The following is a 22,149-nucleotide window of genomic DNA, read 5'->3' on the forward strand; positions in this document are numbered from 1 at the left end:
AGGATTCTATATACAAGAGCAACAGTATTAATTTTAGGGCAGGAGGAGATTATACATGCACATCCTTCTATGTGGCATCTGCCACTGGCACAAATGAGAAAATCCTTTGCGGAAGAAAAGAATAGGTCTGTACATGTATCAGAAATGATTTAGAGGATATTATTCAGTTGTCATATAAGAACAACCCTTGTATAATATTCATTAAAAACAATTTCTTTAATTTTCAGACTTCCATCCCGGTGTAAAAAAATAATGTGGCTCATTTAAGAATAATTTTAACTTTAATGATTACCCTCTTTCAAGCAGTTGCATTTTTTTCAGATTCATGAAAAAACAGAATGCTTTAATGAGTAGTGCAGCAATAGATGGCTTATACTTGTATATCTTTTAGTGTTTGTGAAACGTGCACGGAACTGTTGCTGCCCAGCCCTAATAAGGTTAGCCAGTTTTGAGATGCTAGATTTCAGAGCAAAAATTGATTTACCAGTATCCTGATTTCAACATCAGACTCAGAAAAATAAATATTATATACATAATTAATTTCTATACTATTAATTGGTTTCAAAAGCATGTAATATTTATTACACAAGAAAAGGATTTAAGTTAGTTGTCTTAATTTTTTTTTATTAGATGGATGGAGTCCCTAAATTAGGTGATCACCAGAGGATTCCAGGGTTGTAGTCTAGACTAGAAAGTTGAAAAAAAAATCTTAAAAGAAAGCAATGTTGTCAAGAAATCTTCAGAGAAAATGTCTAAAATTTCCAGAAGCAGAGCTCAAGTCAAAAATAACATGGTATTTTACCAATTAGTGCAAAAGAAAATTAAGGCTAGAAATATGAGCTTAGGTTAGATACTCATTTTTAAATAGAAATAATAGTATTTATAATTAATAAATGTTTTTAATCTAAGAGACTTTTAGCTGTCCTGTATCTTCAATGTTGTCTTCTCCCTTTCAGTCCTTTATATAAACACAATCTCTCCTGGAGCTTTAAAATTGTTTATGATTTTGTATGATTTTGTTCTAATGATATAATGATAACAAAAATCAGTGGTTTTCTAATGTTTTTAGGCACGAATTGTTAATCTCAATTGTTAAACAGTTCTGGATTAAGTATTGGTGTGCGTTTTTTTAAAGTTTTTTTTAAACGAACTTTATTTGGTACTTAGATGCTTATCAGTTGTATGATCCTTGAATGTTTTCATTTTAACACAATTAAATTATAGTATTAAGATATTTATCTGTATAGCAGTCAATTAGGCTATCACTGTAATTATTCTTAAGTACTGTATCTGTAGTTCCAACAGAATAGAAATGCTGCATACATTTTGCTTTCAGAGTATGAAGAAGGTAATAAACTAATAATTACTATAATGTATGTGTATAGTTGGGATATACCTGAAAAAATATGTTACAAATTGGGCATTCTTTTTTTATTTTTAGTGTGTTTTGGGATCTTTATTGTGCAGCACCAGAAAGACGTGAAACATGTGAACACTCAAGTGAAGCTAAAGCCTTTCATGATTATGTAAGTTTAATGCTTATTGATTACATTTTGTCTGAGCTTTGTTTGGAAATGATAACAGCTATGAATTTAGTAATTTTCAGTGTGCTGGAAAAGCTACTGCTTCCAAATTTTTGTACTCCCTTGATAGGTAATGGAAATGAAACTAATATTAACCTTGTATGCTGTACAAGAGTCTGTTTTATGTAGGTTAGCAAAGGTTCATCCTTAAGAGACTTCAAGATAACAATCCTGTGAATAAGGTTAAAGAAGTCAAATTTTCAGTTAAATATGTATAGTGTTGGTAAGGAAGAATGGAAAAGAGGATATATAAGTAAAATGATATTAACTGCAACATATTGTAGATTAAAAAGTATTATCCAATTGTACTGTTCACTGCATAATTAATGGGGGAAATTGTTTAAGGAAAAATCAAGGTGAAGAAACAAAATTTATCTAGTAATCAGATGGTTTGGTTTTATAAATGTTTAGAAGTGGACTGGAAGTGGACAACTAGCAGATATTTTAGCACAAATTTATATGAAATCAGTGGAAAGGCCTTGCATCTATTTCTTATAATAAATAGATCTTCAGTATGAGAAATTTCTAATGAATAACAATTGCTTTTGGGTTTAACATGGGATTATTGAAATTCAACTTTTTGCTTTTCTTGATAGTATTCTAAAGTAGATTGTTGAAAGCAAAAATTACCAGGGCCTATGTATTAAGTGTGATTGTAAGCAAGTATGTTTTGAGTTAACATTTATACCTGAAAATAGAATTATTGTGTTACAATGTCAGTTTAGTGGTAATCATGTGTAAACATTCTCAATATGACTAGGCTTACATTCATGTTTAATTATATCAGAAGTCAGTAATGTTTTGAGTCAATTGCATTCTTATAAATTTGAAATCATATTAGAAAGTTTTAGCTTTTTAACAGTTATCATGGTAATTATGACAAGTCACAAACAAAAGCAAACGGATGATTCTGCTTCCTGTCACACTACCCCACTGCTGGATTTTTCCTTCTTTCCCCTCCAAAGTTAGGGCTATAGCACCCATTATTTTTATTTTATAAGAATGACTGAAGGTCAGATATGGCACAGAGAGGCATTCCTAGAAATAAAGATAGTGTGAATGTAAATTTGGTCATCATATTGCCTGCTTTTGAGTTATATATTCCTAAATGGAAAGTGTCTGTCTTTTAGTTACAGATTCATAATCAAATGATTTGTTTAAAGAATTGGTTAAATGTATAACAGCAGGACAAGCTCACTTAAATAATGTTGTCAAGTATTACATTCCCTATGATTCTTTTCCTGATTCCCATCCCGGTTCTAGCTATACAGTGTTATTATGAAAGAGTATATTGTGCAGCTGAGCCTCTATGTTTAAGAAAGCAAGTGTGTTCAATATCAGCTTGCTGAAGAAACAGTCCTTTTCTAAGACTCGGTAGCATGTTGAGTAGCTTAATATTTTGATCGAATAACTCTTCTGAAACATTGTAATAATAGCTTCCAAAAAGGTCATTGTAACAGCAAGGCATCATAAGAAAAAGATACATAGTAAAGGCCCTAATACATTTAGAACTCGGCAACAAGATCTTGGAATACATTCTAATTATAAATAATCACAGTGCTTCACATTGAAAAGCACAAATACAGGAGCACAAATATAGGACCTGGCTTGTAGCTACTTAAAGCAGGCATTTCTGGGGTTGTTTTGAAATGCATCCAGAGTGCTGCATCTCATAAATATTTATGGGCACCCCCAATCAGTATATAGAAATGTTCTCTTAACAGTTTTGATCCAGTTTTTAGAAAGTTTCCCTAAATGAATAAATGGGAACATTCTTTGTCCCACCTTTTCAAGTAGTGGAATTTTCAAAGTAACATTTACAGAACAGGTTTCTTAAAGAGATTTGGAGTGTTCTAAGGTGTTTTATTCCAATATCTATTTATATATTACAGCCTGAGACAGAATTGTAAGCTATAGAAACATGCATACAGGCAAATGGAACTTTTTTTTTCTTTCTGTTTAATCATGTCCGGTTTTCAGGAACTGTGGACTTGCAGTTTTCCTGGCCAGGTTTTTCAGAAGTGTTTTGCAATTGCCTCCTTCCTAGGACTGAAAGAAAGTGACTGACCCAAGGGTACCTAGTTGGCTGTGTGCCCAACATGGGACTAGAACTCACTAGTCTCCTGGTTTCTAGCCTGAGGCCTTAACTATTACATAAAACTGACTCTCAGCAATTGAATAGTTATAGCAAATAAATCTTTTTTAAAAATGAGGTAAAATCTAAATTGCTTCTATTAAAGTACTCATTGTTTCCCTCTTAGTCTAGACTGGGTGAATAATTTCATATAGGATGCAGATGGACATGATTCCTTTGTAATTTTTGACATTCCAATTATGCCTTAAAACTGCTTTGTCCTGACTGATGATCTGATTACATATATGCCAAAAGATAGATATATGTTACAGAAATAATACTATGTACAGTATATAGCAGTGTCAGGTATTCTGACAAGCTAACAACTACATAATTCTAGGTGATCCTTTGAATATTGAGCATATTGTTAAAATTGAGCGTATGTATTTTAAAAGAAGCTATCCTATTGCCTATGGAATAGGATCATTCTGCCATAATTTGACTCTTTAATGATATAATTTTTTAAAAAATGGAAAGGGAGTTCAGCAATATCTTATTTCACTAATGGATAGGATTGTTAACAAGATGAATAAAATTTCCATTATGACTATTGCTTGATTAGTTTTCCATATTTTGAGTTATACATTTATGTGGAATTCATTTGAATTGGTTGTTAAATCAGTTAAGCCAATCTCAACTACTGATTGATTGGTTAAATTACTCTTAATTATTACCTAGTGCTATTTTAAAACTTGAACTAGAAGTTTGCAACTTAAACAAACCAAAAACCTCTTGCAAACAATAAATGTCTTGGAATTGTGATAGCAAAAGACATAGATTTTAAAGTCTATAGAAGTTCAAGGTTGCTGACCAATTTCTGTATCCAACAATATGTGAAATCAGATTGTTTGTTTCTGAACTTGTGGCCAAGACAATATGGGAATACTGTTAGATTGGCAACTGCTATAAAATCTCTCTAGGGATAGACAAGCTAAAATGCTCTGATCTAGTGGCCTGATGAATCCAATGACTTCTAGGATGCATGCAAGGAATTTGTCACTTCATTTCTTCATGATAATGTAGAAATCCTGGCTAATCAAAGAACATGGAGACTGCCTATGTGGCTTACATTATCCATTCTAAATCTTGTTCCCTCTAATAGAGCTAAATTGTCACTTTGGTTTATTAGAGAGCAATGAAGCAAACACATAGAAGATTGAAGTAGAAATGAGGAATTATTTTGATGAGTCAGACCAAACACAGAATGGTGTGTATTTTAAAGCCCATCTAAAATCTTATTCTGTGGTAGTAGATACAGTAAAGAGGGATTACTTCTTTGTCTCCATTGCATCTGCACAGAACAAACCAGCAATGCCTCTCCATACTGTATGGCATCTCCCCCATCTAGATGTTAAGTTGGGGAGCCTGAACAGTCGGAGGCTCGCTGTGAGCAGTTTTCATTGTTCTTTGCAGACAAAGTCGATCGGAGTTGCCTTGACTTGGACTCCAGTGTTTGGACAGGTCATAGGAGGTAAGCTTGGTAATAGTTCATATGGATTATTTTCATCTTGTAAGATCTTGGGGATATGAACAGGAAATATGGAGAAATAAGAGCCAATGCCTGCTTACTCAGTCCTTAAGCTTTCCTCCTAGCTGATACATTAACCAAATAGGATTGGTCATTTAGTTAAGGGAGGTGAGCACTGATCTTTCGGACACAGGATTTATTTCCATCTGCTTAAAGAAGGCAGTAATAAAATATTTACTTAAATAAGCCCTGTATTATGTTGAAGAATCTATGTAGGCTAGTCTGAAATATTTTACATTGAGCCAAAGTTATTGATAATATGGCCTCACAGCTCTCAATGTTTTTTTTTAATAATTTGAATCCCTTTCAATAGGTACTTCATCTGGAATATGATACTTAAATTACTTTGATTGCTGTAGTGATGTCCTGGGCCAGAAAGCAACTGTCTAGTCCTCTGATTCAGCTGTTGTCTTGAAATGAATCACATGAAATACTTAAGAACCAAGTTCTATTTCAAACAGATTAATGCCAAATAAAAAATTGGGCAGCTTTGATAGGAACTCAAATATATATGTAGTTCTAGCTTTCATACTACGTCTCTTGTTTTTTCTTATAACCAATTCAAATTTAGCTTAATATTAATAATATTTTTCACTTCATACTCTTAAAGGCTATAGAATCTCTGTATTCACCAACATAAAAGTAGACAAATCATAGTATTTTTCAATGCAGTCTGGCGGAATTTGGGCCTTGATAGCACCGTTTTGTAATATATGCAGTCCTTTATATTGTAATGTTGTAATACTAGGTGGCTTCTGATCAACAAGTAGATTATTATCTACACTGAATGACGATTAGGGCCTAAATATCTTAGAGGCTGTTTGCACCACGAGGAGGTGAACTAGTATCATACCCTCCTGTTAGCATATCTTTACATTTTAGAATTAATTCATCTGGTCATATTTCCTGTCTAATCTTCCTGGTAAGGCTGACATCAATCTTGCAAGTCTGAAAGTACACATCTGCCACTTTTTCCCTTAGAATCTAAGAAACTAGTTTTTGCTCCTTCTCACATTATCCAGCTGCAGGATATGCCTTCTCTTATCTGACCATTCCATAGCTAGAATCTCTTTCCTATCTCCCAAGGTTCTTCCCACATACCATTGTAGCAACCTTAGAACATTATGGCCCCTTCTCCAATGTTTCACTGTAGAGATAGTATTCTTTTCTTGAAAAGCACTGTTTTTATTCTGTGGACATAGAGCTATTGTGACTTACTTTAAAAACCTCAAATTTTGTTTCATCTGTTCAAAGGCATTCTCCCAAAACGGCTGGTTTGTCAACATGTACTTTAGCAAACTCCAAAATTTATTAGCACTTGTTTCAAAGAACAAAGCTTAGAAAGAAAACTAATTGAATTATTATTGATCAAATTATTGCATTTTATTAACAAAGCAAGATGAATATATAATTTCATCACAGCTAAGGCATAATTAAATATAGCAATACTAGATAATTAAATATGTGCTGAACTATGTCTTTATATAGTTATATAAGAGAGGCTTTTGACTTCAGTTTCAGACTTAGGTGTGTGGACTTCAGTTTCTGGAATGTTACCCAAGTTAGGGAAAGAAGATGATATATAACTTGGGTTAGCTATCATGACATTGTTTATTTTTGATACATAGCTTGATGTTTTGGATATAAGATATAAGTGTCAAGCCCAGTTGAAATAATAACTGTAGGGATAATTTACATGCAATTGGACAATAGCCAAAGTCCCAGTGCAACCACATTTATTTTAGCAAAAAGAAGATTGTAAGAGGAATTCAGAAGGACTAGATCTTTCCAGAATAGCTTGGGTTATTTTGGAACAACAATTATAGCAGCTCAGCTGTGGAAGCACATGACATACAATATCATAGCTATATATTCTCAGAATGCTAATGGTCTATGTTATTTTGTGTCAGAAATTCAGTGTTGACCAGCTAAAGAAAAGAACTAAAATAAAAGTTGAAAGCTAAATTTTAAGTATATGAAAAGTAGAAAACAACTTGGGAGATGGCTAGGTTATAGTGAGAAAATTAAAGATATATTATTTTTTTAGAAATGGATACAATCAATTAACAGTGACATAATACAGGAAGTCAAAACTAAATAAACATGTTATGGTTTAATATTATGGCAAGTATTGCTAGATGTTGGCTGAGCTAATGTAATATGGTAAGCCAAGATGTATCTTATAATTTTCTGGGTTCAGTCCATCGATTTTGTCCAATTATTATATGCTGTTATTTACAGTTTAGTATATTGTGTCAACCCAGGCATTCAATGATGTCCTTTCACAAGATAAATCCATTTTTCATTACTACAACAGTCATTTTTAATGTTTCATGAATCAAATAGAAGGAAGTGTTCTGCAAAGTTAATTAGTTAACATCTGGCTAACATTGGCTGGACCTGGAAGCTTAAGCAAGTTTGTTCGCAATTATGTAATGGATGGCGAACACAGAAATGCTGGGGCTATAGATTTCACAGAGAAGTTGAAAGAGAAAATCAAATAGGAAATGATTTCCATGCTGTTTTCAAGCAAACTGCATGGATCTTTCCTACCTCACTGAGAGTTAGTTTGACTTAAAAGAGACTTCATTTTTATATGCATTTAATATTAGTCTCTGATCAACAGAATTCTAATGATCACATTTGGTTTCACTTGGAGTTTTCTAGTATCAAATACAGTGAATTGTGAACACACCTTGGAAACATAACAGCCTTTGTATTTTCCAACCTTTTTTCTAAAATATGTATTATTTTTATTGAAGATATTGAATAGTTTGTGCCTTAGAAAATAGCTTCTTTTTCTGACACTAAAGAACCAGTACTTTAATAAGTTGCCAAGTTCAGAGCCATTACTTGTAAATATATTAGTATCAACATATACTACGCATATGTTTGATGGAGTCACTTCAATGTTCATTTTTACTTACTTGGTTTCTAAGTGCATGCTGTTGGGATCTAAACTCGGTGGTCAATATTCTTTGTTCTAGTTGCTCAACAATTTCTATTTAATATTATTCAGAGATGTTTTTTTTAATTGCACCGGCTGCTTTCATTATGGGAGTCAGAAAAAGATCCCATATTAGAAAGATAATTTTCTTCTCTTATTTGGGCACAATAAATTGTTATGATATTTTGGATGCTTTGACTTGTTCTTTTGAATAACAATATTCAAGGTAAGCTTATTTTCAGTGGTGTTCAGAAAATTATCCTACATTTGGAAATCATTTAAATGTTTTTGTATAACAAATAGGGTTGTGCAGTGCTTCAAATTGAAAATTTCAAATTGAAATTGAAGTCAATGTAAATTTAATCAAGCTATAGATAATGTCTGAATAACTGAACCATTTGGACTTTTAGTGACAAACTGGAATTGCTATCTATATGTTGCTATTATATAAGTTATGCCTTATATGATAGTTTATAATTGTTTCTTGTTAACTAAAGGCTACCACATTATAGGCTGAGATCGAATTGGCAAGAAAAATTGTACATAGAGTTGACAGGTAGTTTTGTTAATGGTTCTGAAACAATTACTCAAGATTCAGTTACTGTATTTGTATTCTGAAGTGCTTACCCTAAATAAGAGCTGTGCTCTTATAAAACACAGAGATGGATAGATAGGATGCTCAAGAATTGCTTGGGGAAAAAATAAGGAATGGGTTAGGATTAGGGTTCATTCTGCACATGTTCTCTGTTTGTGCTTATTAAATAATAGTTAGTACAGTTAGATATTGTTGATCAGGTGAGAAATCTGAATGATAATCTGAAAATTCTCCTAAATGCTGATGCGAGAGTGCAGGATGAGTTAGACTTCTCCTGATGACATCATCAAGCTGGGTCTGTCTTGTATAAAAAGGACCACCTGTGGGAGTTTCCCCCCAGCTTTGACTCAGCTTCTTTCGATGACCATAAGCTGGTGTCTCTGAAAGCAGTTTAGTTAGCAAAAGCGAAAGCTATCTTCATCATTGGCATCCAATCTCCTGCAACGAGGATTCAACGTTTTCTTCAACCGAGGGAGACTATAAATAGGGATCCTCCCCCACAGTCTTCCCTCAGCGATTTTGGCCTCCACGATGGTAAAGATTGCATCGGGTGATAACAGCGCCTCTCAGCTGATCATAAATTTTCACTTTATTGCCGATTTCGCCGTTCGGGGCTGTTTACAGCCTAAGGAGCGATTTAACCACTGCATAACCTGTAGCTCTTACGAGCGACCAATTTGGAGGCTTCTTCTTCAACCGCACATGGTGAGTGGCCATTTTGAAAGCTTCTTCTAAAAAAAGTAGCGGCCATTTTAGGTGGCATCATCCCCCAAAGCCCAGCGTCTACTATTCATAAGCTCCTATTCAGGCTACTGCATAGACAACACATAGCGAGGATCACTTCCAGCACCTTGGTGTTTGTTTATGCATATTATGGATCACATAATATGACATATAACACAGAGCCTTCAGGGCTCCCAAGCTGGCAAAAGAAACAGAAGGAGACAAGGCTCCCAGTCTGTTCAAAGGGAGGTGGCGGCCAAGATTAGGGCCAAAGCTTTGGGCCTTAAGAAAACATCCCAGGGCGAATTAAAGGCAGAGAAACAAAGGCATGCAGCCTTAGAAAGGCAGTTCAACAAAACTATTGAGCAAATGAGGGGTCAACTACAACAGGCTTCCCAATCAGCCAATCCTCTAGTTGTTAAGCAGATCAGGCCCCAATTTTTAAACAGGCCTTTTGGGACCTCTCTTCAGCTTGGCCCTCCATGGCCCAAGGTATTCTTGACCTAAACTCGAGGCTTCCTTCACCCCCGCTGCAGGCCTTCACCCCTCAGATCCATCGTTTGGTAGCAGACCCAACTACATCCAAGATGTAGTCTCCATTGCCATTAGACAGGGCCTAGCAGAAGGGCTGCTATGAATTTTTCGACCCTCAAACAGGGCCCAGCCCCCCTTTGCTGGCCGACTACAAGCCAGATCGCCCAGAGGGGATTGCTTCACCCACAGGAGCCCAAGGCCCCTTCTGCTCAATCAGAATGGGGGGGCACTAGAGCAGGGAGAGTATACAGAACCATCAGAACATAGCTACTTTCCTGCTTCTGAACGGGAGAAGGGAGAAATCTGGGACCCCAACCTTTCTGAGGAAGAGGAAGATCTGCTACCCGATCAACCCCCATCAGCCACAAACCGGCTTTATTCAAGCCTCTCCTCCACAAGGCACTGGTTACTGCCCAGTGTCCCCAGAGGAGGCTGCCCCCGAACCTCAGGTGGTACAGTCGGGGTCCAGGGATTCCCTCTTCTCCAAAAACATAGTCCACTCGAAGGTCCTTCCATCACCCAGTTTTTCTGGATCTGATCAGAATTAATTTGCCTCTCCTGCCGCAGGCCCCTACCAATCTTCATATGACAGGCGGTTCTACAATGTGGGCTCTTCCCTCGCTGCCGCTCTTACAGTTCCCTCTGTAGACGCTCCAGTCCTTCTCCTTGAGCACTCCAACTGAGCCCGAGGATGTACTTTAGGCAGGGGACAAACGTGCCGAGCAGACATTAAAAAGTAACCACCAGGCCTCTGCTTCGGCTCTCCGGGCCTCGACTGCTGCATCGTTTTTCACCGCTGGCTGCACCAGCTACAAGACTGCATATCTCCATCAGACTTGAGATCACATCAAGATCTCAATAAGATTATAGCAGCAGCGGAATTCACGGGGACACCACCCTAACTTTCGCCAGTTCTCCTCCAGGGCCATGGCTTCGTCTGTGGCAGGGAGGAGACTGCTATGGTTACGAATTTGGCAGCAAAGCCTCAGCACAAGTAGAAGCTGGCTTTGGGCCCCAGCACCAGTGAGAAGCTGTTTGATGATGCTCACAATCCATTCATCATCAAAACGAGGGTCAAAGGAAAAGTTCCTTCCTCGCCAGGCTGGAGGGCAGACTTCCATCCTGCCCCTTACCTGCCACCTCCATTTAGGCCCAAAATTACTTCTCACTTCTCCAGGCCACAGAGAGCGTATTCCCAGCGCCAAGAGCAATGCCCTGACATACTGGGCAGACAACAACAAACTGTGGGTAAACGGCCCTTTCGTGGGGGAAGGGGTCGCTCATTCCGTCGCTCTAAATAATCCCTTGTTCTTCCCATCAGAGGTCATTTGGCCTTCTTCTCATCCACATGGGAGGAGTCAACGACAGACACCTGGATACTCAATAGAGTAAGGTCAGGATTACAATTAGAATTTCTATCATCACCCCGAGGAAATTTCCTGCTCTTCCCCATCTCGCAGGACAATTAAAAAAAGGGGCCCTTATGGAATTGGTCATTCAACACCTAATTGACATAATGACCATTCAACCAGTCCCTGAACTCCAACGGGAACGTGGGTTTTATTCTCAGCTTTTTGTTGTCCCCAAGTGGGGGGTGGCGAGCTATTCTCAACCTAACATTTCTGAATGCGTTTATCCCATTCCGGCGCCTTAAAATGCAGGTGCTGCATTCTATTCTAGAGAGTGTTCGGGAGGGCTATCTCTTTCAGGTCAGATTAACTCCGTTGGTCCTTAAATCTTTTCGATGAGGGTCATCTGAAGCGTTTACCATGGGACTCTTGTTCAAGGAACTGGACAGGTTAGTGCTGAACACGGATGCCAGTCTGTATGGCTGGGGAGCTCACCTTCAATCCAGGGTGGTCCAGGGACCATGGTCCCAGGCAAATTCGGCTCATAATATTAATTGGCTAGAGCTTCGAGCGATCCATTTGGCCCTGACACAATTAGAGGATGCTGTCTCAGATAGGAACATCCTGATCTTGCTTGACAAGGTGTCAACCAAGGCACATTTTAACCGCCAAGGCGGGACACATTCAGGACCCCTGATGTTAGAGGCAGATCAACTCTGCTTATGGGCAGAGATACACCAGGTATCGCTCAGAACTGACCTCATTGCAGGCGGGGCCAATGTTGAGACTGACTGAATTAGCAGAGACACCACTGACCAGGCAGAGTGGCCTTTGCACCCTGATTTATTTCAGGAGCTGTCAGAGCACTTTGGATTGCCAGCAGTGGATCTCCTCGCTTCCCAGAACAACACGCAACTCCCGAGGTTCTACTCCAGGTGTGCGGTTTTGGGGGTGGAGGGAATGAACGCTTACGCAGCCCTTGGCCATGGGAACTCCTGTATGCCTTTCCTCCTCTGCCCCTGATTCCGGGGGTCTTCCAGAAACTGTGGGCAGAAGAGCAGAACTTATACTTGTAGCCCTCACTGGCCCAGAAGGCTATGGTTCGCAGACTTAGTAAACCGTTCCATCTCCAGTCCTGGAAGGATTCTGGTAGACAGAGTGTTGCTCAGATGGGTCAATATTGCTTCCAGAGCCCCAGTGGCTTCAGTTGGCCATCTGGAGATTGAGCGGGGATCCCTGATCCGGAACTAACATTCCTCCAGAGTAATAAGAACTATGCAAGCCTCCAGGGGACCCTCTCCACCAACTGCATCTATGATGCAACCTGGAAGGTTTTCAGCAATTGGTGTCGTAAGTATGACATTGCCCCTTCCAGGGCCTTAATTGCCAGATGCTGGACTTCCTCCAAGAGAGCCTAGACAAGGGACTTTCACCTAACACTCTGCGAAGGCAGGTTGCAGATTTGCCCTCTGTTCTATCCTTGGGGGGAGTGGAATCTTTGTCTAGACATCCCACGCTCCGCAGGTTTCTGAAGGGTGCTACAAACCTGAGGCCTCCAGTGGTCATCGAGATCCCACATGGGACTTCTTTAAAGTACTGCAGTTGCTGACTAAGGCCCCATTCAAACCACTGAGGTCAATTCCCTTGCAGTTTTTTGTCTTGTAAGGTGGCATTTCTAGTAGCGATCACCTCTTCTAGAAGGATTTCGGTCCTGGCACCCTTGTCTGTCAGGAAAGACATCTAGAGCCTACCTTTTGTACCTAGATTAATACTGGATTCCTCAGATCCCAATACATAGTGTTACCTGATTTCTGTCCCCTTCCATTCCACGACTTAGAGTGCAAGTGGCACTCCCTAGATGTTAGCAGGGTGCTTCAAATTTACATCAGACGTCCCTCTACATTTAGCAAAACTGAGGCCATGTTTGTGTCCTTTCCCCTTCCCATTGGGGGCAACAAAGCCTCTCCTCCCACCTTGAATAGGTGGATCACGGCATGCATCGCACAGGCCTTCTAACCAGAGCCCTTCCAGTACCCCAGGGCCTAACGGCACACTGCTAGGAATGCCTCGACTTCAGCTGCCTGGGCCACTCAGACACCCCTAGTGGAGATTTGTAGAGCGGCTACGTGGACCTCCCCATCTCTGTTCATCAGACATTACTGTTTGGACTCCTATGCCTCGAGGAGTGCGGCTTTTGGCAGACGGTTGCTTCAGTGAGTGGTTCCAACTTCGGAGAGACTTGTGGGACGAGGACCCTCCCGTGGACATGCGGGCTTTGATCTGTCCCATCCTGGGCTCTCGCAGCATCATTTAGGAGAATGGGCGTTGGTAAATTTACCTGAGAACGCCCTTTCTATAGATGCTGATAGAGAGCCCAGCCCCTCCCTTATTTCATCCGGACCATGGTAAGATGTTTTTAATGTTAATGTTAAAGATTCTGTTTGGCTTTCAGAGACACTTCCTACAGTCTGTCAAGTACCTTCGCCAAAGCTGGGGTGAAACTCCCACAGGCAGTCATTTTTATACAAGACAGACCTAGCTTGATGATGTCATCAGGAGGAGTCTAACCCATCCTGGGCTCTCTAGCAGCATCTATAGAAAGGGCGTTCTCAGGTAAATTTACCAACACCCACTTTCATAGGAGATAGAAGGATGTTATAAGAACAATGGCAAGAGTTTGCTCAGAAAGTATGATATGCATTGAAAATCTTCAGCAAAGATGAGCACCTCTGAGTCAGTGTTTTTATTTAAGCTGCATTTTACAGTCATGTATATGCTTGTGTCTCTGTAACAGTCCTGTTCTTTGTTATAGAACCACAATTACTACCAACATATTATAGTTCATAATATAAATGCAGAAGTATCATTTCATTTTTAATGAAATTTAAATGGGAAAAAAACGGAACTATGCATTTGACTTCCAGTTATTGCTACAGTAAAGTCATTGAATTTACAAATGGTATATTTTACAAAAACATATCCATAGATAAGACTGTCCAAGTTTTACACATTGTAGAAACGCAAATTTTTCATTTTTAATGTTATGTCATGTGAATACAGGCAGCATCATGCAGTAACTGAGACTTGGACTTACTTTGATTAGTTTTGCATTTAAGTTATGAATGTCAAGCAATATTGGCTCTCAAAAATAATGTGGTTTTTTTGTTAATTTTTAATTTTAAATATAATTGCACAAACCTTAAAGTACGATGATGCTGTTGAAAGCAGTTAGTTTTAATATACGTTAATATAACACGCACTTTTTCCCCTGAAAATAGGGGGCAAATGATGTATGCGTGTTATACGCCGATATAATGTTAAGAAGCCTTCGGTGAATGCTGCTGGGATCGGGATCAAGGACACAAATGAAAGAAGGGGAGGGAGGAAGCAACCGAAGCCTGTCCTTCTCTCTGGGTCAGCTCTGTCAGTCGCTCTCTCGCTCCTCCACCAGCACAGGAAGAAACTGCTTCAAAGAAGCGGGGCTTCCTGAAGCGCCCGTTTCTCCCCACCCCCCCCCCCGCCCGCCCGCCCGCCCGCAGTGCTCCGTTCTGCCTGCCTGCCTGCCTTCGTTAATGGTTGAATCGGAACAGCTTCGGCTGAGTAAAAGAGGCGAATAGTTATTATTCTCAGCGAAGCTGCTCCCAAACAACCAGAAACTAAGGCAGGCAGGCAGGCAGGCAGAATGGGACACTGTGGATTGAAGCGCGCGGGGTGGGAGTGGGGGTGAAACGGCGCTTTCCTGAAATTTCCCTCTTAAAATGAAGATGCGTGTTATACGCCTGTGCGTGTTATACGCCGATAAATACGGTATATGTTTGTAAGTGTTTCTGTAGAAAAGAGTAAAAGGATCAAAGTGGACAAGAACTTAGGATAATACAAGTGTAAGAGTAATCTAAAATCAGCAAAACAATTGCAGTTCTACACTAAATATTGATTGCTGTATTACCTTTGCTATTTATTATTTACAATATACTTTCTAAGAATTTAACATATTATCTTCCATTAGTTTCCAAACAAAGTAAGGCTTAAGAGACTCAAAATAGTTTGAATTCTCTATGCCTCTGGTCAGGGGTGGGATTCAAATTTTTTAACAACCGGTTCTGTGGGCATGGCTTAGTTGGTGGGCGTGGCTTGGTGGTCATGTTATTGGCTGGGTGTGGCCAATTCAATATCACTCACATCGAGGCACGCATCTCCTCGCCTGGCCTCTCATGATTGTGGGGATGCTGCAACAGTCGTAAGTGTGAAAAACAGTCATAAGTCACTTTTTTCAGTGCCATTGTAACTTTGAATGGTCACTCCACACAAGCAAAGTATACCAGCAAAGGAAGGGAAAAAAACTCCAGAGATGTTCCTGAAACAGGAAGACTAGTCCTGCCAAGAATGTAATAAGGGTTAACGGAGAGGCAGTTTCTGTAAGCAACACCAGAATGTTTCCTTCCTGCCTTCCTTACAGGATTAGTCCAGTAATTTCTTCTAACAACCGGTTCTCCAAACTGTTTAGAATGTTAACAACCGGTTCTAGCGAATAGGTGCGAACTGGTAGAATCCCATCCCTGCCTCTAGTCAACATATGGTATATTTGTATACCCGTATTCTATGTTTCCACTTCCATACTGCTGCCTCCAAACTGAATTATAACTAGCAAATTGTAATGGAAGTGGTCCTTGGCTTATGTGACTTGTCTTCTTGGGGTCAGGTTAATTATTTTTTCATATATTCATGTCCAAGATTTGCCAATTTATATAAGTTATGTGTTTTTAAAAATGAAAGATTTCAAACTATGCCAGTACTCAAATCCTGCTGCTACAAAGATTATGTAGCTAACCCTAGATTTATTTATTAAATTTATATGCTGCCCATCTCCCCGATAAGGCAGCTTACAGATCATAAAAAGATAAATAGGAAAATAATTAAAAAATTAAAGCTATGCAAAACAACAGAACCAAGGAAATTGATGGCACGGGATGAGATTTTTTGATTTTACTTTATATTCTTTTGTGATATAATTTTTTTCTCACAAGATAGCTAATTTTTGGTTACTCAAGATATTGACCGTAACTATTGATATGCTCATATCTCTTGATGGCTGAATGTAAATCATGCATTTGTTAAATTACGGCAGACCTGACCATTCTTGTTTGCAAACTGAATGTAAGTCATGGTTTCCAATTTATGATTAAGCATGAATCCAATAATTGTGATGAAACTATGACTTGGTCTGATATATGAACTACGCCACAAATAGTACTATTTGCAATGTTTTAAATTGTATGACCTAGTTGTTTGATGGTTGTGACAGCTGATTGTAAAAGGAAGCCTGTCATTTAACATGGGAAACATAATGTTTTCCAGATAAAGATGTAATGCTATTTTAAATTTAAGACAATAATTTTCACGTGTTTTTATATTACATTAGAGTACATTATTAAACGTTGTTGTTTTTTAAAAAAAGCCCAAGCCTTATTTTTTCAAGGACATTTATATGTCTGCGGGACAATTGAAGGGCCTTGATCATGTACAGTGCCTCATTCAGCAACCATAATTATGAAGGAGATGGGCTTTCTTTAGTGTCCAAATTCTGGCCAGAGAAGCACTTTGCATTATCAGTCAGAAAGGTCATATGGTGAAAGCTTAATTATTGGGAAGTGAATTGATCCTTGATATTGGACTTTCAGTTGAGCAGTGAGGTGGGTAAAATGAGGACCCAAATTGTGGGGGCAATATGCTGACTCTGTAAACCGCTTAGAGGGGGCTGTAAAGCACTATAAAAGCAGTATATAACTCTTAAGTGTATTGCTATTATGAAGTCAGTGTACTGGACAATTGAAAGCACAGTATACAGTATAACACTTTGAGACATTCTTATAGTACAGGTAGTCCTCGACTTACAAGTATTAGTTTAGTGGCCATTCAAAGTTACAACGCCACTAAAAGAAGTGACATGATCAATTTTCACAACTAGGACCATTGCAGCATCCCCATGGTCACATGATCAGAATTCGGGGAGTTGGCAATGACAGGTGTTTATGACAGCTGCACTGTCCTGAAGTTATGTGACTATCATTTGTAAATCAATAGGAGAATCCAGATTCACTTAACAACTGCAGTGATTTGATTAATAATTGTGGCAAAAGTTCGTAAAATGGGACAAAACTCACTTAACTGCCTTGCTTAGCAATGGAATTTTGAGCTCAATTATGGTTGTAAGTCACCACCTGTACTCTATTTGGTTAACTTCTTGTTGAACCAGTGTAATGTAGTATAATGTGGGACAGTTAATCAAGTTTCTGTTTAATAGCAAAGCTATTTATATTTATTTTGTTCTGCCTCTTAGACAGCTTGTACAAGAAAACAATTTCAGGGATTATTTTTTTTTAATTTGTGAACCCTACAGAAAAAATAATCAAGTACGTTCTTTTTGGTGCAAATTTCAGAGACACTGGTTTTAAGTGAACAATCTTAGATTGTATTCTATATGACTGAAGAACTGCATCTTCCTAAATCAGGGGTGTCAAACTTAAGGCCTGTGGGCCAGATCCAGCACGCAGTGTGCTTATATCTGGCCCATAGGGCCGGTTGGGAAATAGCAAAGAACCTACCCTCAAGGCTCTGCTAGAAAAATCAGGCATTGGCGTGGCCCCCTCCCAACAGCTTTTGACCTCCAGAGTCCTCCGAGAGGCCTTCCAGGGCCAAAAATGGAGCCTCCAGAGTAGTCCATGAGGCCTTCCAGGCCCAAATTGGAGCTTCCGAAGTCCTCCATGAAGCCTTCCAGGCCCAAAACAGAACCTCTGGACTGGTCCACAAGGCCTTCCAGGACCAAAATGGGGCCTCTGGAGTGGTCCAAGAAGCCGTCTTTGACTGGAAGATCATAAAAAGGAGGAAAAGTAAAATATTTTACCTTTCAGGCTTTCAGGATTCTGCTACTGTAGCCTATGTCAACAATTTTGTAGTTCTAGTCTTCCTGTGGAGTCAGTTTCTTGTTCTAGTCTCTCTCTCATAAAGCGATCAAGTAGATCAAGTAAGTATTAAATAAAGCAAAATCACAGAAATGGATGCCTCCCTATTTTTATAAGTTTATAAACCCATGTCTGCAGAGGTGCAGACCATGGCCACGACCCCACTGGCCCTCCAAGTTCAAACCCAATCCTGATGTGGCCCTCAGTGAAATTGAGTTTGACACCCCTGTACTAATTGGATCATTCTTAACCTGAATTTCTGTGTAAATTTCTAATACTTAGGCTCTCATGCCCAAGGGAGGTCTGGAACTCAGAGTCTCCTTCTTTCCAGGTTAGCACTTCCACCACCACACCAAACTAGTCTCATTTACAAAGCTTTTTTAAGAACAGTATTCTCATAATAAATGTCAAGGCCATCCATAATTATATTACACATGTGTATATAGCTTTGTAATAGTTTATTTCTCTGCCCTTTCTGAAAAAATTACTTGAATTATATTTGATTAGGATTTTTAAATATATATTCCAAATTATATGGAAACTAAGTTTTTGGAAGAATGAAGTTGTCATAAATAACATTTACACTTCTTTAAGCAGTATCTTTATGTTGCTATGATGTTGTTTTGCTAACTTTTTAAATTTTTCCTGTACTGTAGTCTTAACAAGAACACATTTAGAGGAATTATTGTTCATTCCAATCAGTTCTTTAAAAGAAAAGGCAAGTTTTTAAAATATATTTTTGCTTATATACAACAAATGTCTGAAAGCAATTGCTCAAATAGGGTGTATTTCTTTTTTCTCTGAAGAAATAATTTGTGCTTGGTAATAAATACATTGTTCCTTGTCAGCATTTATTTTTTTGCAGCACCAGTTTTTCACTTCATACCATTAAATAACGTGCTGCTGCTTGTTGAAATTTAATAAGGTCTCTTCTTCAATGAAGTTTCCTTTCAAAACACTTCGTTGTTGAACTAATATACCTGGCTTTTAAAATCATCATTTTATCTGATAATTAGTGTGACACTTAAAGAGATAAAAGTTATTATCTCAGTTTCTTGCCTGATAGGAATATAAATACGGTGACACGGTATTTCTGTCCCAAATCAATTTACTTTTTCTAAGAGCAAAAGAACTCAGAACCATAAGAACATCTTGTTGTCTAATAGTTGAGCACCATTTCCTGCTGCTCAAAATTACAATATACTAGAACAGTATTATAGTATATTTTGCATGTTCAAGAGGAAATAATGAACTGCTATGAGGCTATTTTGTTTACTATTCATGTTAACTCTCATTGCTTTGTTGACCCTCTCTTAAGGATTCACTGTTATTTTGTGTTGATCTATATACTGACAGATTCAAATCAATTTCAGGTGTATTAATAATCTGTTAACTATATCAGATCTCCAGAGACATAATATTTTTGTGAGGCTGAAGCATGTCTCTAAAGTAGCAGAGGTCTCTCCCAACAACTTCTAGCAAATCCTTGAGGACTTGGAACTTTAGTTTTCAAAATATATTCTCTGAATTACTGTTCAATGTATATTTTTAAGAACTGTATATAATCCTTTGTTCACACTGGCATAAATGTAGCATTTATTTTTTTTTAACAAATTTTATTCAGTTTTTCACATTAAAAACAAAAATCTCTTTTTAGTGGACAACATATTTCCAGGTCATCACCTTTACATACAAATATGACAGCAATTATACATTCATATATGCATACTAATTCTATTATTACCTTTTCCATTCCAAATTTTCAGTAAGGAGAGAAACAAACACATTAATTCTAGCGTCTTTCATTAATCTCAGTAGAAACATCTTTTTGTCTCATTTCAATTGTTTCAAATATAATCCTTTAATATTTATTTTAAAAATAAAGATAAACAATATGTGTTTGCCTAATAATAATAATGATAATAATAATAAAAAGGTTACCAATGTCTCTCCTTGCTTTTAATAGTCTATATTAACTTATTAATTTAGTTGGTTCTTTAGTCTGTCATATTCCCTTTCCATTACACATTCTTTTTATAAATTCTAGATTAATACAAATTTTAACACTAAAGGAAAAAAAAAACAAGTATAGGTTTCCCCCCTTTTACTGCTTTGAGTGTGACACCTCAGTGATTAAAATATACCTTTATTCCCTCATCTTGATTCCCAATAAACCATTATTTTTAAGAAGTTACAATAATAATCATTACATCTTTTCATTTGGATTCCGCAGCATATTTCCCCCCTTAATTTTTAATAAGAGTTATCAGTATCTATATTACCCTATTTTCTAAATATTTTTAATTGCAGAAATATTCTTATTACCCCTTGTGACCCTGCAGAATCCCCTTTTTAATTCATCAACCATTATCTCTGAAAAAACAATTTCTTTTCAACATTTTACTATTTCCGTATTTCTTTATTTCATGTACCTGTTTCTTACTGCTTCTCCTTCCCCTCTTTTCCCCATATCTTTTCTCATTCCAGTTTATATCCTTCTCTTTCTTAATATCTTCCTTTCCTCTTTTCTGCTGGGTCTTTCTGCCTTTCCCGACTTCACAGGTATTCCCCCTTTTGATTGCCCTCTTAAATCTCAACTTTTTAACCTTCCTTCTTTCCCCACTTCTTTGTAGTGTTATTTGTGTTAATTGTCTATTTAAAATGTCTTCTCCTTGAATCGACTCCTCCTCCTCTGAAGCTCTTTCTTCTTGTTCTTCAATCTCCATTTCCATTTTTTACTAACACAGAGCAAAGTGATTCGCCTCTTTCCTGTAGTAATTCTCTCATATTTTTAAGTTCCATTTTTAATTCCCGAAGAGATATTGTTAGGAATAACATAGGTTACCTAACGTAGTTTGGGTAAAATAATATATATAAACTATGATAGTGAATTTAAGTGTGTGTCACTTTAACTGCAAAGCATGTAATTTTGGGTGCGGCTGTAAATCGCCATAAGAGGGAGCAAGAGAACTTGATTGATTGCTGGCTTACTGGATTGCTTGCTGACGATGATGGATTGTTAATTGCGTGTTCTCTGCTGTTGCTGAAGAAAGAAAGGAGGTTTTACTTCTTCATATCTCTACTGCAAAGAGATATATTGCTGGACTGATATTTGTAAGTTTACTGACCTCTTTTTCGACACTGGACTTTGCAACTGAATAATCCCCGGACGGACTGAACTAGTGTATGATATATGGACTGTTTGACTATGCTAAATAATCTTACTGGAATAAACTATTTAACTAGCACTGTGTATCTGTTTTACTGAGTGTAAGCTACAAAAACGTTTGTCTCACATATTTGCCTGCCTGCCTGACTACCGTGCGGATTCTGCTAGGGTGTATATCCCTAACACTGGTTATGGGCCCAGCTGCACAGTCAGACTAACCATGATATAACAGGCTTATATAAAGTGAGAGTTTGTGTAGTTACACAATACTGTAAACAGACAGCTGTGTTTTATTAATTATAGTTTAATATCCAGAAAAAGATGGCACAAGTCAATTTACAAAGTTTGTCTCTAATATCCAAACTGGATGGAACAAACTATGTTTCATGGTCTATGAAATGCAGCCTACTTCTACGCAGAGAAGGTTTGTGGAGTATAATTCAAAACCCACCAGAGGTAGATGCTTGGGATCCAGAGGATGAGGATGATGCCCAGAAAATACAAGAATATAAACTGAAGAATGAGCAAGCTCTCTGTATAATAGGACTGACACTCTGTGACCAGCAGCTTGTCCATATTCGTGGAGAAGAAACAGCTGCGAAATGTTGGGAGAATTTAAAGAAGATTT

General features: G+C 37.9%; 1 protein-coding gene across 16 annotated transcripts in view; it reads left to right on the forward strand.

Annotated features, from left to right (window-relative positions):
• Positions 1–22,149, forward strand: part of SSBP2 (single stranded DNA binding protein 2) — a 150,932-nt gene that overhangs the window by 66,355 nt on the left and 62,428 nt on the right. For 10 of the 16 annotated variants that reach the window (XM_087958216.1, XM_087958219.1, XM_087958226.1 and 7 more), the window contains one exon: positions 1,442–1,526. Coding sequence is in view for 4 of the 16 variants with exons in the window: in XM_026671993.2 (XP_026527778.1) it covers positions 1,442–1,526 (85 nt within the window). In the remaining 12 variants the exon portion in view is untranslated. Of the gene's footprint in view, positions 1–1,441; positions 1,527–5,130; positions 5,189–22,149 lie in introns of all 16 variants that reach the window. The other 6 variants (XM_087958222.1, XM_087958221.1, XM_087958217.1 and 3 more) reach the window with 1 other exon arrangement.

This window comes from Notechis scutatus, chromosome 2, assembly GCF_049901735.1.
Source record: "Notechis scutatus isolate UNSWTSFEM ecotype Mainland chromosome 2, rNotScu1.2, whole genome shotgun sequence".
In the NCBI taxonomy this organism is placed as follows: domain Eukaryota; kingdom Metazoa; phylum Chordata; class Lepidosauria; order Squamata; family Elapidae; genus Notechis; species Notechis scutatus.